The 20,565-nt window shown below is 31.4% G+C and overlaps 1 protein-coding gene across 1 annotated transcript; it reads right to left on the reverse strand.

The window, feature by feature from the left end:
* Positions 1-17,027: 17,027 nt before the first annotated feature.
* On the reverse strand, positions 17,028-19,270 carry LOC144843408 (uncharacterized). Its single transcript, XM_078700192.1, has 5 exons — positions 19,192-19,270; positions 18,699-18,782; positions 18,086-18,142; positions 17,639-17,779; positions 17,028-17,261 (listed from the first exon to the last, which is right to left on the reverse strand). The coding sequence occupies exons 1-5, from the start codon at positions 19,268-19,270 to the stop codon at positions 17,224-17,226; spliced, it is 399 nt and encodes a 132-aa protein (XP_078556318.1). The 3' UTR covers positions 17,028-17,223.
* Positions 19,271-20,565: the final 1,295 nt, after the last annotated feature.

Genomic DNA, 20,565 nt, shown 5'->3' on the forward strand with positions numbered 1-20,565 from the left:
TTATGGGGACACTCTTATTTAACTTTAACTTTCCCGCGAATCAAGGGGAAACTTTATTAGTGAGTCAAATGGTTGATTTAAAAAGGGCATTTTTTCACAAAAACCCACAAAAAAGACAAAAACAATTATGGTTAATACAAAAATGGATCTTCATTTATGTTTCTCTGGATTGACCATTTCACGACAGCGATAGTAGATATATAGCTTTTTTGTGTATTTTATGTATGAGATACAGCCACTGATAGCACATCGTTGTCATTTTTTCAGTATTTTGCCTTTGGATTTATATATAATAATAAATAAATATAATAAATAATAATAATAATAATATATAATATAAAATACAAACAGTTGCAATATATTAATACTACAAAGTCCAGTAGGTCCTAACACTTTTTTAAAAAGAGGATTATTTCAAGATTCAAGACACTCGTTCAATAACCTACACCATTTTTTCCACCATCACATTTCCATTACTGTATATTAGTGTTGGTGAACATAGGACGCTAATTAATCCATTTCAACGACGTATTTGGAAATTCGCGTATTTTGGATCAGTTTAGCGCCCTCAAGCTGAGGTATTTTGGAAAAAAATTGCATGTTTTGGACTACACTGATGTTCACCAAACCGACCCTACATTTCCATTGTTTTTGTACAGTTGATACAAGATATCCAATAATAATATAACCATATTAAAACCTTTTTAAATAAAAAAATTGTTTATTATATTAAATGTCTATAATTATTGATTCGTATTTTATATAACCAAAAAAAAAATGTGCAGTTGAATAAACATGGCGTATAGCCACAGAGAAACAAAAATAATTTGTCGCATGTAGCAATAAAGATGATTAGTTTATTTTTTCAAAAATACAATAATAGGCCTATACTACAAAGAATCTGGTGCGATTTCAGTGAAAATCATACACCGTTTGCAAAATAAGCAAATGCAAATGCTGCATGCAGGCTGCTGTGACATGATGTCGCGAAGGTTCAATGATAGGCCTACGGTAAACTACCCATGATTTGATGGTCAAAATCGTCACGGGTGGTCAAGATGTTTTTGTCATTCGCGCACACACGGTATTAAACTACCAGGGAATTAACCGGTACTTAGAAAAGATAATTTTTGTGCGGCGAACTTGACCACCTTTATACAAATATTTATGAATTTTTTGTTCATTGTGGTAGGCCTACTTAAAATGTAATATCACCTACTACTAAAAGCGCTATACCATTACAGCATCTATAATCTTATATACTTTATACAACCCCGACACCTTTTTGTATGAGCTATCTAACTTTACACATGGGGAAGCGTTTATTTAAATACTGATGTTGATTATAATAAGTTTTGTTCCACCTTTAATATCTGAATCTGTGATACACATGTAGGACCCTACTCTTTCTGTTCAAATAATTAATAAGAAAAAGTTATATCAATTTTTGTGACAATAAGTCCCTAAATAAAAGGCATAGGCTAAACTTATCCAAATGTTTTAAAATCAAAATGTAATCAAGAAAATCTTGAAATTATTTTGAAATACTCTTACAACCACTCTAATGGTATAACTCTAGCTATAATTTATAAAGAAATATTGTGTTGATTTACGATATTTAATAAAAATGTAATTTGATGTAAAGGCAAATTTTGCCAGAAAAGATAACTATCGAATAGGCCTAATCCAATATCCCAGAAGATATTCCGTATTCAAATGTAAATATTGATTCTGAGTGAGCAAAAAAGATACATCAGATCTGTTTATAAATATATCACCAGAATTAATCATGATTTCAACTTTCATTTAGATTAAGAATGAATGGCCTATAGATCAAGGAATGTCTTTTCTAATGAACTCAAAGAACTAAAATCGCAGTATGTGTGTGAATAATGCTATTTTAAAACAAATTTAAAAATAAAATGTTTTTTGTTAATGTAAAGCATATTGCTAACTTTAGAAAGGCTGTACCGTAGGCCGTACGTAGTGGTCAAGTCTTCTGCTATTTCCTACGATCATTTTGAAATGACATGCATGCATGTATTTGTACAATAAAAACAATCAAGATACCTGTTGTTAACCACGTGGACAACAACCACAATTAATAAAACAGCTACGAATGCTGATGACCCACTCATCTAATCTAAATGCAGATCAATTTGCCGCCTTGTTCATTTTACTTATAAACAGAAAATTAATCAAAAGTAATTGAATTAGTTTAGCGATTCTTTTCTGTTTTGTGCTGTCCCAGCCCAAGATATGATGCCGTCCTTCCACCATCTGCGTTTTTGTCTTAATCTTCTTCTTTTGCCGATTCTCAGCTGCCATTCTTGCAATATGTCCTGCTGCATGAGCCGTAAAATATTACAAGAATTCATACTTTGATTATGTCATAATTGTGCAATTGAAATTGAAAAATAAAAAATACTGAATCTGTAAAAGATGATGTGCTTATTAAATAATTTAAATAAAAATGATGTCTAAATAATATTAAAGCCAATTTTAGACCAATAAACAGACTCAATTTCTGTCACTTTAGTTTAAGGATGTCAATAATTGAATGGCCAGTGAGGTACTAAAAGGGACATTCAAGTGTGAACAAATTGTATCCTATTACAAACAAAAACTTTACTATAGACTGTTTTGATCATAATTCAATGATTATCTGACGGCGAATTATAATATCGGCCTAGATTGACAGTCAAATAGGAGTCATTGTAAATACCGGCTTGACAGCCAAAATAAAGTTTTGATTATTTGAAAGTGAAATATTACAATACCGGCCAAGGTTGACAGCAAAAAACAGTCATTATTTGTTGAACAAGATTTTACAGATTACTGTCTACATGCATCTCAATAATACTGTATTATCAAAAATGTTTCATAGACTCTCTTCTCCCAGACGTGCTTTGGGGTTTGTAATTTGAGCATGACCCCTCCAAGTTTACAAAATTCCAAAACTAGAACTATAGCTTCCGTTTGATACAGCTTCTAAATGAGTAGTCCTCTGAGAATATAGCTGGCTAAAAAAGAACATACAAGGACATGTATGTATGACACACTATTGCAAATGGACCTAAATAAACATCAGCAATTTTATAAAATACGTTGCTTTTAATGATTAAAAAATTCCCACTCATTCTCCAAAACATTGTTTCAAATTATATTATCAGTGATAATATGTTGATCAAGTTATTAGTTTTTTTAGTGATTTTCTGACCTTTCTGATTGATAAAATGGTATTAATTATGATATTAATATTCAGTATAATTTTTGTAATCATCTAATAATTATTTCATCATTACCATCATCATCCATCATCAGTATCACGAAATTTCTTTGTTATGATTTGATAAAAATAAAATCATTGAAAATATTACCATGAATATTAACTGTAAATACACAGTTTCTTGTATGCCCAGCAGTATCTACAGTTGTGCATGTGACAATTATTGTACCAATGTAAACCAGAAAGAGGATTACAACTAGCCAACCAATCAGGATTATTGGTGACTTTAGGGTTCTGCCACATTATTGTGACTTTGTCAGAAGTGAGTGAAAACTTCTTAGTGTTTTCTGGACATACCACAGTAGGAACATCAATAACTTTAAGAAAAAATTAGAATGAAATAAACTAACTAGTATAAATATATTTTATTTCGTTACTTCGACGAATTATTGGTGAACTTTGTGATTAAAGAAGGTTTTACCGACATTATATAATACATTAATTGGTAGGTCAGAAAAGTGGATTGTTCCGCAACAACATTGAAATTTGAGTGAAAATTAATCATGTAAAAAATGCGAGATACGCTGTTAATAGCACAAACAATGACGAAAGAGCTCATTTAAAAAATTCAGATGACGTCAACCATTTTATAGGCCAAAATAAATGATGTTCAACATTTGAAACTCGAATTTGAAACGTGCTTTAAATTGATTGTAAATTATATATTATATATACTATTAGAGTATTTTCAAATTGTGACGGGCGAATAGGCCTTGAAACACCAGTGCACATAAATGGAAGGTGATGAAGAGGATTGTTCCAGCAACAACATATTGCATTTTGGGTGATCAAAGATATGCGAGATATAAAAATTAAAAATGTTTATAATCTTACCTGTATTGCATTCCACGTACGCAATTAGTAAAACGGCGACGAATGTTGACGACCGACACATCTTGATTATACTGATTTGTTATTGTTGTTGTTTTACTTATAAACAATATCATTATTGAAATGATATTTAATTATGATATTTATAATATAAGGTTATTTTATGAATTTTTAAGTTAATCAATAATATGACGTCATCAAATCAAACGTCATGAATTTACTTATGTTATTTTTGTTGTTAAGTCTATCAAGAATACAAAAACAATTGAATGTAAAATTTGCTCTCCATGCAATATTAAAATTATTTACGCGTGTATTCGATGACCATCTGTGGGCACAAATTTGTAAGATATGACATTTTTTAAATAAAAATAGTCTAAACCAAGAATATTCATTCATTCATTCATTTTTTTATTTCGGATAGTAAGTCCATATACAAATCATAAAAAAAAAACAAAAAGAGAAACAATTTCACCGAAATTAACAATATAAGCAACTTTCACAAAACCAACCTACAATATTCTAAAATACTCAATTTGCACTAACGCTGATGTAGGTTGGATTTGAATCAGACTATTGCAACTGTCATGAATTCTGTTCTTAAAACTATGTATAGAGTTCCTCCAATATTTATAGAACACCCGACTCTGTAGCTGTCACTAGACTCTATGTGGAAGACTGTTGCCAGTCTACCTGATACCTATCTAACTGTATTAAGTACTTTTAATACGTAGAATAAGGGAAAGTTATTCCATATAATATAATTCCATTTACACAGATCATTGTGTTAGGGTGTGTGTGTGTTATATATAGGCCAAAATTAGTACGTAAACAATGTTGCCTAAGACCCTCTGGGATGTTTTGGCAAATGTTGGAGGTCGGTTACCATAATTATTGAAATGCTTGCTATTCGTAAACTAAAACCTAAGTAAATCAATAACTCTTTCCACTGCATCCCGTTCAATACCCGTAGTACCATAAGTCTTTCGAAAGTGGACGGCGTGCTGCACAGTCCGAACGGCATAACAGTTACATAGCGGCCACCTCGTAATTCGAATTCTACTGTTTAGCATTCTCGTCCAACTCCAATTGCCAATAACCGGAAAGCAAAGTCTAAGATAGAAAACCACTTTTCCCCCAATGATAATGCATCAAGAGAATCATCTATTCTGGGCAGCGGGGATGCATCTCTGAGAGTCAGGTCATTCGAAGCCTAGTCGACACATAATCGTTTAGTTCTCTTCATCGATACCAACACAACGTTCGAAGCCCAAAGGCTTTCTGTTGTTTCGATCACACCTCGTTCTAGCAAGTCCCGCACTTGGTTCTCTACTGTATCTCTGCCTGGTTCGCCATATGTCGGCGTGGGGTTTTGTTACAGGGCGGCATTCTTGGTTTTTAGTCGCGTGGACGCGACTCTATAGTTCACTATGTCGGTCGGTTGGTCTGTCTGTCTGTCTGTCTGTCTGTCGGTCCGGTATCACTATGCGTTTTATCGCTTTCTGACCTTATCTTGATATCAGTTTAATCTAGCTAAGTCAATTTTTCACAGAATATTCCTTATGGCCAGGAATCGATGTGGTTATGTTTTCACGGTGCGCAATAAAAAATTACGCGGTCTACGCACGATTTAACGAAATCACGTTTGTAATCATATCTTCACAACCATGAATCACAATTAAATAAAATTTGGTACTCATAAATTTCAGGGCATGAATCATCATATGGCAATACAATTACGTGCGTAGCGCATGTAACGCATGCGTACGCGCGCTTAAAAAATTCTAAATTTATTTTCGATGAAATAAGAGTACGTTTCAGGCAATTTTAAGCGTTTACAAAATTGCCATGAGTGCGCAGGTTTTTGCGCGCGCATTGCGCGTTAAATGTTATTGCGCACTCTTTTTGCCCGATTTCTGTTTTCTTGACTTACTTTTCAACTCGAAATTACGTTATACGAGCACGTCAAATGTGACAGGCTACGCACGTGTAAATTAAAAAAATATAAATGTTTTTAAACATTTCAACATTTTTAAACATGTTCAGTAATTTCGGTCAGTATAGTTCACTATGTCGGTCGGTCGGTCTGTCTGTCGGTCCGGTATCACTATGCATTGTAGCACGCGACTTAATGGCTGTTGGCCTTGTTATATCGTGCTTTACTAGTCCGGGTCGTCAAAGATCGGCGTCACTGGCAGCAAATATGTCCTGATAATCGCAAATGCACAGATAACATGATACCATGCAATGTCTCGTGCTATCGACACATGACGCCATTGGAGTGAGACGTTCCACTTGCGAGCTCCCTAGCCTATTAATATTTATAATTTAAAACCATGAAGAGAGTTACACGAGCTGCCGCTACCGCTGACGCTGAACTACCTGAGGATGAATTGGACTTTCGCAAAAAAATTTTAGCAAAGCTATTGAAAATAACTCACTTAGAAACAGCTGAAAAAACCAACAAGAAAACCGTAGACCTATTAAACGCCAAAGTAAGTGCCCTTGAGAACGAAACATTAAAACTAAAGGTAAACATTAATAAAAACGAAAGATTTTCCAGACGCAACAATTTACGTATTGTTGGAATAAAACACACTCAGTCAGAAAACTGTGTTGAAATTGTACATGATTTACTAAAGAAACATTTAAACTTTAATGAACCACCACAAATTGAAAGGGCACACCGTGACGGTAGGAACTATAATGCCGAAAAATCGCCCCATATTATAGTTAAAATGTTGTCCTACACAACAAAACTACACATATTGAAATCTAGACAAGCTGCACTCCGTAATGAATCTTTTTACATAATTGATGATCTTACAAAAGCTGATTTAATGGAAAAGAAAAAATGGAAGGCCGAGGTGAGACACCTCTACGAACAAGGAACCAAACTCAAGTTCTCTGCCGGAAAATGGCGGACCTCAGTAGGAGCTGTATACAAATTCCCGTGAACGGTTAAACAGAAGCGTTTAGAATAAATGATTTATTTAGAAGTGAACTATATTTTTTCCCTTCTCTTTTCTTATTATTATAATGAACAATAGCTCGCATTATTAAACTATAATGCTTATTTTAACACCTTTATTTTTAATTAAAACTATTGTTAACTATATTTCGTGAAGAATGTATGTTCCTTTGTTTTTCTTCTTCTCTCCTAATTTACATATTTCCCGAGCCGGCTGGAGCCTCGCTAATAATGCGGAACTGCACAAGCACATGTTAGCTAAATCGCACTATGTTTTTACTCGGGGTACTCGAGTCTAGGACTTACTCATTTTCTCCTCTTCCATCTGGACACTATTGAGTAAAAAGTGCGATTTTTAAAGTACTACTCCTCCCTTATTCGTTGTAATATTGAGCTGGGATTTGGCATGAATATACTACAGGGACATGTCCTCAAAGCTATAGAGCCATATTTTTAAATTTCAAACCGGATACAGCCATATCACGTCTCAAAGATGGTACCATATAGCCGTATTTGGTAGGTTATTGATGTGTATGTGACGTCATATCCCGTCTTATGACGTCATTACAGCTTCATTTGCTGTACACCGAGTATCGCACATTCGTGCTTATTTGTTAATTAATTTGTTTAATTAAGAAGACACAATGTGTGACACACACCACAGCGTTATGTAGTTATATGCGGCTTCTTGGCGAGTGGTTATCACGTTTGCTTAACACGCAGAAGGTACCTGATTCGAGCCCGGGCGAAGGCTTTTTTTTAAAAAACTTTATGGTGAAAAGTACTGTATACGCAATATGATAATTATACACAGTATATCTTATTTTTATTATTTTTTTAAATACTTATTTTGTGTAATCGGTAATTATCACTTTTACACACGTTTATTTTGCTTTGTGCTTATTACCATATTTATTTGTAATTTAAATGGATTAAAAAACGTTGTGTAACCCACATTTTTAGTGTAAGAGGTTTCGTAGTGTAGTGGTTGTCAAGTCTGCTTAACACGCAGAAGGTCCCGGTTTGAGCCCTGACGAAACTTTTCTTTAACTTTATGGTAAAATATACTGTATACGTAATATGATATAGAGTATATCTCGTTTTATTACTCGGGGTACCTGAGTCTAGGACTCTCTCATCTTTTCCTCTTCTTCTTCCAACTGGACACTATTGATAAAGTACTACTCCCACTCCTCCCTTATTCGTGGTAGTATTGAGCTCGGATTTGTCCTCAAGCTATAGAGCCGGATTTTTTAATTTCGAACCGGATGCAGCCATATCACGTCTCGAAGATGGTACCGTATAGCCGTATTTGGTAGCGCGGTTATTGATGTGTATGTGACGTTACATCCGGTCTTATGACGTCATTATAGCTTCTTTCGCTGTACCCCGAGCATTGCACATTCGTGCTTGTTAAATATGTTAAGTTTGTTTCGAATTATGTATTTCATTACCTGTTTTTACTTAAATATAATTATCTTTATACTTACTATTTTTTATGCAAAGCTTTTTTACATGTCATTAGATGTCAGATGACAATTCTTTAAATCATCTACCTTTTCACAGGTTAGATACATATCACGATGATTTACCTAAACTAAATCCAAATAAATTAGACAACTGTACATTCAATCCTTTTCTATATGATAAAGAAAGCTTAAAAAAAGAGACCGATTATTTAGCAAATTATCTAAATTGTAGATCTAATACACTTGAAAATTGTGATCTTGTTGATTTTGCCAAATTTAATAGTATGGTTGATAACTATAATAGTACTAGCCTATCCCTCTTACATATTAATATCAGAAGTATATCAAACAAAACTGATAAACTTAAACATTTGATTGATTCTTTAAATTTGAAGTTCTCTGCGGTTGGTCTTTCTGAGACATGGCTGAACGATTCGAAAGCAATTCCATTTCTTAATGGTTACAATTTTTTTTCGAGCCATAGAACTAATGCTATTGGTGGAGGTGTTGGGTTTTTTTATTAGAGATGAACTAGAAACTAAGATTCGTTATGATTTATCTCTCCCAAATGATTTATGTGATTCACTCTTTATTGAAATCAAATTAAAACAAAACAATAAAAAAAATAAAATAATAGGTATTATTTACAAGCCACCAAATTCAAATGTTGAAATTTTTTCACAAGAAATAGATAAACTACTTCATAAATTAAACAATTTAAATATGGATTACAACCTCATGGGAGACTTTAACATTGATCTCTTAAAATCACAACATCATAACCTTATTAATAAATATTTTTCTACAATTTTATCAAACTCTTTTTTTCCAACTATATCCAAACCTACACGAATAACCAATCATAGTTCAACATTGTTAGATCACTTTTATACAAATCAAATTAACTCAAAAATAGACTCTGGAGTGTTACTGATATATCTGACCACCTTCCTATTTATCATATTATCCATAACGATTTAGATTTTTATCCAAAAACCATTCAATATTCTTATTTTATAAATGACATAGATTTTCTATGTAATGATTTACAAAATGAAGATTGGTCAAGTATCTATAATTGTGATCCTAAACTATCATTTAATCTGTTCATTGAAAAATTTATCTTAATCCATAACAAACATCTTTCTATCAGAAAATCCTCAAAAAGTAAATCCTTTAAACAGCCATGGATGACAAAATCTATTCTTAAATGTAGCCAACGTAAACACAAGTTATATAAAAAATTTATTAAATCTCAAAAAAAGTTGTGACAAATTAACGTATAAAAGATATAATAATATATTTAATTTTTTGTGCAAAAACGCCAAAGAGAAATATTTTCACAATAAATTTGACCAAGCTAAATCTAATCTCAAAGCAACATGGGATATTATAAATTCAGCAATAAATCCAAACAAAGGTAAAAAAATGATCCATTAGTCCTACAAACAGAAGATAAACGTATAGATAATATAAATGATATTTGTGAACAATTCAATTCATACTTTTCCAATATTGGTTCTACCGTTGCAACCTCTCTAAGTAAATGTAATGTTGACCCTCATACATATTAACACCTGCTACTGAACTTGAAGTGTCTGATATAATAAAAGGACTTGACTCTAAAAAAGGATCTGGTTATGATAATCTAACTAACTCTGTTCTTAAACAAGTATATCCTTTTATTTTAAGTCATTTAACATATGCTATAAATACTTCATTCTCTACAGGTATTGTACCTACACAATTAAAAATCGCAAAAGTTATCCCAGTCTTTAAAAAGGGAAACCCTGAATCTATCACTAATTATAGACCTATTTCCATTCTTCCTGTAATTTCAAAAATTATTGAAAAAATGATGCATTCTAGACTGTATAATTACCTTAATAAATATAATCTGTTAACTCATAGCCAATATGGATTTAGGTCAAATCATTCAACTTGTCATGCTATTCTAGAATTAGTAAGTTCTATAAATAAAGCATTCGAAAACAATAAACTTTTGTTAAGTACATTTCTCGACCTATCTAAAGCGTTTGATGTAGTAAACCATTCAATATTATTATTAGAGGTATTGCACTTGAATGGTTCAAGAATTATCTTAATGACCGCAAACAATTTGTACAAATCAATAATTGTAAGTCATCTGCAAGTCAGGTTACATGTGGAGTGCCACAGGGTTCTGTTTTGGGCCCCTTGTTATTTTTAATTTATGTAAATGACTTATCTCAAGTAACTTACAATTTACGTGTGATCTCATTTGCAGATGACACAACAGTTTTTTTCCAACATGATAATAAATGAATGATAATAATGATTATAAAAATAATGAATTACAAACAATTAGCACCTGGGTTGGCATTTATCAATATTTGCTTATATTTTTGCTTAAGCTGAAATATTTAAGAAGTGCTTAAGCAAATAACTTAAGCTTATTTATCAAACCGTCTTAGCAGAAAAATTGTCTTAGGTAAATTTTACTTTGCACATGCGCAAAATTAAACTCTAGAGGGCAGCAAATTATGTCTTAAGACGAAAAATCCTTGCTTACGCATGCGCATTAGCTTTTTTCTCTTAGCGATGGCGGCGCTATAACATTTTATCTCCCAGAGCCATATATATAAAGAGTTACGACATTGGATTATAGTCACGTGATATGCAGATCAATTTGTGTCAAACTTGTCTCCGTTATTGCATGTAAAGTATAGGAGCAAGAAAATACTTTAAATTTTTTCTTATATTTAAAAAAATGTAATTGCACATTTTACGGTGAAATATCGATGTGCACAGCGTACAGAAGTACTTGCGGCAAAGAATATTGCGCGCGCGTGCGCTAGTACATTATAAAGTTCGATTGATTGAATTTGGAACGAAACATCCTATAACTACGTCCTATTAATAACAATTATGTAATATTTTCAATTCATAATGCATGCTTTGATGACTAAATAAAATAATAAAGTGTCGTAGATATATTTGTTAATATATTGAATAGGGTATGAACAATATTAAAATAATAAAGGCAAATTATTACAAATGAAATGATGAACGAGTCTCTGAAAGTTTGTGTCAAAAACACACAGAGAGCCATATACTGTATAAAAAGAGGGGTGAATTTGTGTGTTTTTTGTATTGGTTCATGCTTTGATGTATCCTGACTTGCATGTAGGCCTTAGCATTTATTCTTTTGTTATTATAGACACAATATATATACGTTACCAAATTAATACCATTAATAAAATTAATTACTAAAATAAAAACGGAATATAAGCGTTATTTCATAGACAAAAAAATCTAAACATAATGCATGAACTATAGGAAAACGCTATACAAAAGAGACGCGCGCGCCCTCAGCGTGCGAATTTTTTGACACAAAAATGGCTTCTAATTTTCATTGTCGTAACTCTTTATATATATGGCTCTGTTATCTCCGTATTTTCACTCCCAACTATTGTTTTTATTACTTGAAATAGAGAAAGAGCACAACAGTCGGAAATACATACGAAAATCATTCGCTCTAAACTTAAATCAAATCAACATTTATTTATTTTTATCAATGACAGCGACCCTTGGCAGCCGATACAGTTTTCTAAAAGTTAGTCAAATAAGTCGTACCTATCCCGAAAATATTAGTTTTGCTCGTCCAATTTCTAGGCCATCTTTATGAAGATCGATATCATTATTTTAGCGTCCGTAGTACAGGGGAAAACGCACTAACGTAGCCTTTCCGAATGTTCAATGTTCCGGCCTAGCGCGCTCGCGTTGTCAAAAAAGAATGTTTCTGTTGCAGAAATGAGATAAGACGAAATTTGTCATCTTAAGGCAGGGTGTTGTTCGTCTTAGATTTAAGACAAAATTAAGCACATTTTTTTGCTTAGATATATTGATAAATCTGACTTAGGCAAAATCAAGGATTTAAGGCAAAGTTAAGACGATTTTTTTGCTAAGCGAGTTTGATAAATCCGGCCCCTGGTTTATTGCAAACAAATTGCTGATTAACTTAACAAAAACAAATTGTATTGTCTTTCATTCTCATAAAAAAAGAATAAAATTCAATAACAATCATAATATTTTACTAAATGGTGTTAAAATCACTCGAAAAAGTGAAGTATTATTCCTGGGTGTTTTGATAAATGAACATCTAAACTGGACAGGTCATCAACATTATATAGCAAATAAGATTTCCAAGAGTATTGGTGTAATAAATAAGCTTAAACATTTTTTCCCTTATAATATTTTAATACAACTTTATAACACACTTGTACTCCTCCATTTACAATACTGTAACCTTATTTGGGCAGCTGATTACCCATCTCATCTTGATAAACTATTAAAGTTGCAAAAACGTGTAATTTGAATTATGCATTCAGCTCCATTTGATTCTCATTCTGAACCATTGTTTAAGAAATCAAATATTCTTAAAATTACTGATATCCATAACATTCAAATCTCTATTTTTATGTTTAAATTTAAGGGCTCACTACCTAGACCTATTCTTGAATTGTTTTCTAAATCTACTGTTATAGACAGATATAAATTTAGAAATCCACGTAAGATACTTGTACCACTTGTTAGATTAACCAAATCTAAATATTGTATAACCTTCTCAGGACCAACTCTGTGGAATGATTTAGATGATAAATTTACTGACTGTAAAATTTAATAATTTTTAAGAAATGTATAAAGTATTTTTATTTGTCTAATTACCATGAGTAAAAATATAAATGTCATTTACATATATTTATTTTCATAATTACTTATATAATTTGAAGTTTAAATAAGGCGTATACCTTTTTCCTTATTAAACTATTTCTAATATTTGTTTTTTTAGGGGTCTGATTGAGACAAGTTTAAAAAATACTTCTAAACCAGATCCCAGCCAAAAAATAAGTAGAAATATTATGTTAAAATGTTTAATATTTATGTTAAATAATATGTTTTTTGGTTGAATAAATATTACGAAACAAACAATAACTGTGTCAGCCAAAATCACTTTCTTTCGAGTAGCTCGTACATGCTTCCGATGAGTCGATGGCCGAGCGGTTAAGAAGGGAGATTAAGAAAAATTCGCCCCAACCGACTTATAGTGTACATATCAAATGTTGACAATACTGTAAATACATATTAAAGATGTATTGTCAGATACATATATATATTGTTGTTGTTTATATATAATTTGTTATTGAGCTATGGAGAATTACTTTTTTTTTTCCCGAAATAAAAGATGAATGAATGAATTAGGGTTGTTAGGGTTGAGGGAAGAGGATGGATGCAAAAATTAACAATTTTTAAATATATTATTTTATCCACTTAGTATTGAAATATTTGTTTTCATGTTTAATAAATAATATACCACTAATAAAACTGTCATAGTCGATTGTAAGTACATATATGTAACGATACACCACTACGACGTTTATATTTTTTTTGTAATTATTAATTAATACAAACGTTGAAAAGCAACACACTCACAGTAAGAAATTTGCGCTTCAAATGGCGACCAACATGGTTAAAGATGTATTGTATATATTATATATATTCAAAAACAGACTTTGATTATTTTATTTTGTAGTTTTAATAAAGTTAATCACTTCAATAGAAAAAAAACGAAAAAAAATAATGTTTTCACTTATAAAATGACAAAATAAATTTTAAAATTCAACCAAAAATCCATTGGCTGGCTGATCATTTTTTTGCTTTAAATTACATTTTTTTCGATCCAATTTTTGGTCAAAGTGGATAACTATTATGTTACATTAAAATGGAATGTTCAACAAACATTTTTTAAAGAATTATTTTTTCAGGGGGACAATACATCTTTAATATGTATTTACAGGAATCCATCTGGATCAGGAAGACCCCCAATTTTAATAGAGATGAGGGTGGTTACAAACTCAGTCAAGTGTGGACCAATGTGTTGACCCCGTCATCTAGAGGTCAACTGTGACATGCGTGTCACTACACTTTGAGAAAGCAAACTGATAGTTGGCGAAACGTCAGGTAAATAAAATAATCGTTATTTACTATTACTATTACGGTTGAGATATAATTAACTATTATATTGTATTTACAGTATTGTCCAAATTTGATATGTACACTATAACTACAGTACTGCAATACTATATCTAAAGGTTTTAAGTTTATCCTCTAAGGGCCCTTAAATTTACCTACTTGTGTTATACCAAATGATTATACAGTACTGGGAGACTCGAGACTTGGAATGTTCCATTCATTGCCAAGCAATTTTTGTATAAATCTATCAAAATAGTAAAAAAATAGAGAAAATCGGTTTGTCATCAACATTATGATGCTGTACTCAAGTTGTTTGGCCTGTTTTCAGCTATTAAAAACAATTATCGTAGAAGGAGATAGGTAAATGCGAAGCATCCTCGTATTACTGTGTCCGGGTATTTTTCAGCATCGACATCCATTAGATCGGAAAACACCCCTATTTTGGGGGAATCGTTGAACCTAAATTCGTTTTAATTGTCAGTAACTATTATCTAACTCGAACTAAATTAGTAAACAGGGTTATGTAGGCGGTTAAAATCAGTACCGAACGTACGAACCAACTTTATAACCATCGAGTAACCGAATTTTGCCCTTACGTAAATTTATATATAGATACGTCATATTGAATTTAAATATTAATTGTTATCCGTTTTTTAATGTAACTTCAATATTTTATAAGCCTTTGTTCAATTTTAATCTGTATCTTATTTTTACGATTACAATAAATATCAATACAATAATTAGAGCCAATTTAGGTGTGTTACGGTAATATACAAATAATTAATCTTAGCTATAAATAGAGGTTTACGTTCAATGCATGGTGGATAGAATCCCAGCCTAGACAGAGCCGATGCCTGTACAATTTCTGATTTTAAATTTTAAAAACCATATTTATCATTATTTGCAATTAAGTATTTTGTTCTGTTTTGTTTACACCGTACCCATTCTAGTTCTAGTTTATTCCACAGTTAATCTGCCACTTCTAGTCAACTACTAAACTAAAGTATGTTGTAATTGTTGAGCAAAGTCAAACTGTCACGGACGGCTATTTCCTTCATGGTCTTACGACAAATCCCTGTTCTGTCGATTCACTTGTCATGTTCAAAAACAATCATTTTTTGATATTTTTTTTTTATTGTTTAAAGATATATGCCTATTCTCCAGTGAAAAAATAAATTTTAAAATGATTTTGTTGAATATGATGCCATTTCACCGGTGGCCATTTTAATGTAGGCCTAACAATAATGTTTTTTTTTTATATGTTTGATCAGTATAAATTAGTGTTCAATTAATTCATTATTATTCCTGTATTTGCCTTGTAATCAGGCGATGACCTGAATTTAAATGTTTTATTGAATAAAGAAAAGTCACACATTTACTTTGACCAAAAATTGGATGAAAAATAGAATTATTTACATGAACAATTTTAATCCAAAGCAAAACAAACATTTAGATTGAATTTAACCGTTTATTTTGTCTTTTTAAGTGAAAAATGGTTTTTGTGGACAATACATCTTTAAACAATCAAGCCTATCGTTTTAAATACTATTCCCAATGTACAGTGTTCTGCAATCCTCAAGAATTTCTGTGTGAACATCTTTTACATGAAAAACAATTGCAACTTCCTTCTCACGCTTTATAAAATTATATATATAAATTAATATAAATAAAGTTCTTATTGCAATATTTCCTGGACGGAAAATAAAGACACATTCAGCAATTTATGGCCCTAGCCAAGTAATGAAACCACCAGTATCAATAATGAAACCATCAATATCGATCACATTTTAAAACTTTAAAACGTGTAATTCGTACGTAATTTTTTCAGGGGCATCTTTGAGATTTCATACAAAAATATTATTTTAAAATATTAACACCATTAATATATTTGAAATTAACAAAGTTCAAACTGCTCTCTGTACCGGAGCTAAATCTTTACTCCCGCCGACCCAAACTGTACACTCAAGACTCATTTTACGCGTTTTCCATCGATAACCTTTGCAATATCGATTGCATGTCGTTCATTACTTCCTTAAAATAATCCTTTCATAGAAACAGTCTCTGGTACAGATGTATAATGGTAAGTAACTTTTCTTTCAACGTTTTAAATGTATCTTTTATTTATTCATCATTAATCGATTTATAATTATAATGTTTCCTAATTGTTATCTTAATTGTATGCTTAAATTAATTTGTCTCATGTTGCCCCTTTCTTTTTTCTCTATGTTCCATTTAATTATTATATGATTCTGATACTAATATGAATTGATATAGATTTAGTTCACTAATTGTTTTTATATAATAATTCACAGTATGTTCCTTGTAGCATGACTACTTAGTGTAATTATAATATTGGACACATTTTTACCGTTATATCATTTCATGACTTTTGAATGTATTTACCGTATGTTATTTTGTTTAGGCCTATGTGTGGAAAAACAATAGAAACAAACAATCATTGAATAAAGAATATTTAATGTCAATTTTGATTATGGCTGGCAGGTAAATGAAGTATTGGCATTAGGCCCAAAGAAACCATTTTTACTTCTAAATAATTTTAATCGTTCAGCTTATTTTTGTATTAATTAAGACATCGGTAAAAATATTTCTAATAAGGTGTTCACCATGCTAGACCTACCAATGCAATTGTTCTAACCTTTCCGGGAAAAGAAACCTTGTTTTGATCTTTCTGCAATTAAATACAAAGTGTCACAATGATTTAAAAAATAGCTTATAGCCTTGACCTATTTGCATTCAACTAATTAATATGCTCGAATATTGATAATTACACAAGCTCTAACGATTTTTTTCTCTGTCAAATTTTAAAAGCATGCTTCATTTTACATAATACTATCTAACTAATTCAAATACTGTATATATATATACTTTTTAATCATACAGTATTCTATAACCTATTGACCAGTGTTGTGTAAAAATAAGGCCTCGAAACGAGTGAATTATCAGTTACCGGTATTAGTTTACAAATTAACAACCTGCTGGGTATTCTTGAGACTGTTTGCTACAATTAGGTATACAATTAAAAGGTTAATTTTGAAAATATCTTACTTGCATTTTCGCAGTTGTCACCCTCATAATTTATGGAACAGTCACAATAGTAAGCTGTCTTATTACCACTACTGGTGACGTCTTCCTTGCACACTCCTCCATTTTGGCATACTAGTACATCACCACAATTCGCAATTGTAGCTAGGCCTATAACACAAAAAAAACAACAACAAAACTTTAGCCGAAGCAATATTGTTTATTCTAAATAAAAAAAACCCATTTTATGTACAATTTTGTATTGGCGATATAATAGCCGTTTTTGTTCGAAGAATGTAGGCCTACCTGCTGTCTGAAAAATCAAAATTTAGAAAAAAGCTGAGCTAATGAAGAGGAATAATTTAAGAACATGTTTGCAAATAATTTAACTAAGCAATCACGTCGGTTTGGTCGAGTTTGCAAACTTAAATTTGCCAGGGTTGACTAGGCTTAGAGTGTGACAAACCTCACCTTGTTGGATGATGCTGACGTCCGCATCCATATCAAGCAGAGGTTCATTAATTTCCTCTGAATTCCCAGAAAGAAGAAACAGAATTGTTAGCTTTGGCCTTAAGTGAGCAGTAAAGGAGTAAATCGTATTCAGAATTACCCTTATTAAAAAAAAATATATTATGGAAGTGAGACATGTGTTAATTGTAGATATGAATTCACAAAAAACTGTTTTCATATTATGGCCACCTAAACTTAAATAAATATAATAAATAAATTTATTTCTCTTTGGTCATAGAATACCTTCAACAGAGCTTATCTCACTTATTCCCTGCCTGACTGCACGCCGTCCGAGATCCGATTCGAGTGAAACAATACTGTTCACTCAAATTCGTCTTGGTACAGATGGTGTCATGGGCTCTCACCATTAAACCACATTATTACTAAATTACTTAATTATGGCTTCTTAAATATGTTTGTTTAAATGGATCTGGAAGATATCAACTTATGCTTAATTTAACACAAGCCATTCATCGTCAACTGATATCACTGGAAACATGGCAAAACTTGTGTGCGTAGTTCGGCTAACTCTAAGTTTTCTAGTGTTGACTAGGCTTGGAGTTCAAAACCTCACCTTCTTTTTCGATTACGGGTTTGACCTCCACCTCCACCACACCAACATCAGGTTTGTGCTCAGTAGGAGATTCATCAATGTTTCCTGAATTCAAAGAAAGAAAAATGATTAACTTTAGCCTAATTGAGCAGCGCCAATGCGACGATGAAATACACATTACACATTGCCTACATCATTTTGTTTAGGTGGTTTGATTCCTGACAAAAAAGGCATGGTTATTATATATATAATAATATTGAAATTTGAGCGAAAATCAGCGAAAAGCGTATTATGCTGTTGTTGTAACAATCCTCTCTTATGATCTGCCATTCTTTTGTTAAATTAAATATCAGAAAATTCGTCAAAATCTAGTTAATTTATTTGTCTATTATAAGTTTAGATTTCAACAAATATTTATTATCATTTCACTGAAAATTTGACCCTTTACAATCGAATAAACACACGTGTTACTTCACTATTAAACCTACTACTAAATTAAAAAATACAATCTTACCTTTATCACCTTTACTGCCTACTACATACGCTACAAAAGATATTATCAAAACAGCAACGAATATCGACGATCGACCCATATTGATAAATGATAGTAAAGACAAGTTGTTCGTTTTACTTATAAACATGATTATTGAAATGTCAATGAAATAATATACAACACACACAATACAATTGATTTGTCAATATTTACACAACAAATGGTGTTCACTTAATGCAATACTCATTACATACATTAAAACAATGTTGATTTAATATGATTAATATGTCAAAACAATTAATATGTCAATATTTACACAACAAATGGTGTTCACCTAATGCAATACTAATTATAATAAAATAATAATTAAATACATTAAAACATTGTTGATTTAAATGCTGTTAAGTATAATATGTTAATGAAGTACAGATGTTTTTATAAAACAACTTTTGCGGTATATTCCCGTAATGAAAAACACTTATTAATGAGGTATACCACTTATTTAAACGTCATCAACATTTACTATTCTTTGTGCTTTCTTTGTTTTCCCGTTCCATGTAGATTTTTCTCAACACATACGAGAATTTGCAGCACACATATTAGCGTCGAAAGGAGTTTATTGTTTGGAATCAATTTATTTAATGTTTATATAGGCATATCTCTGTATATTTTATTCAACATAAATTATGGTACAATCGCAACAAAATTATGATATATACAAATATTATGACTATTGCAGCCTAAAGAGCTGAATTGCAGTAATAATATTTATGTACATTATACGGTTACAAAACGAATACGAATACACAATATACACAAATCGCAGCCCAATAAAAAATTTAAAAAATTGCAATAAAAAACTAGATTAAGTATAAAAATATCAATTATTGAATTAAATATAAAAAATAATGAAAGTTTACATTTTTATGTAACATGATGGTGGACAGTGAACTATAAACTATAAAGTGAAGATATCGTTTACATAATTAAATATGACAGGAATATTAAGCTTATACAAGTCAATAGTTCGACTAACGTTGGAATATGGTAACACAGTTTGATGTCCAATGTATGAAAAAGATGGTGATACACACTGGAGAAAGTGCAACAGAGAGCTACCAGGCTTTTACCAGGATTGAATCATCTTAGTTACCATGAGAGGTTAATTCACCTTAAACTTCCAACGTTGGCATATAGAAGGAAACGAGCTGACGTAATTCAAATATTTAAAATGTTTAAAGATGTATTGTCCCTTGAAACACACAAAAATGAAGGTCAAAATATTCTAAATTTAAATTGCCCATATCAAAGTAATATTAAAGTTATTCACTTTAAGTCGAAAATTCGAGCCAAAAGCAACAAGTTTACGTAATTAACAGGTAAATTAGTTGGATT

This window comes from Antedon bifida, chromosome 5, assembly GCF_963402885.1.
Source record: "Antedon bifida chromosome 5, ecAntBifi1.1, whole genome shotgun sequence".
In the NCBI taxonomy this organism is placed as follows: Eukaryota; Metazoa; Echinodermata; class Crinoidea; order Comatulida; family Antedonidae; genus Antedon; species Antedon bifida.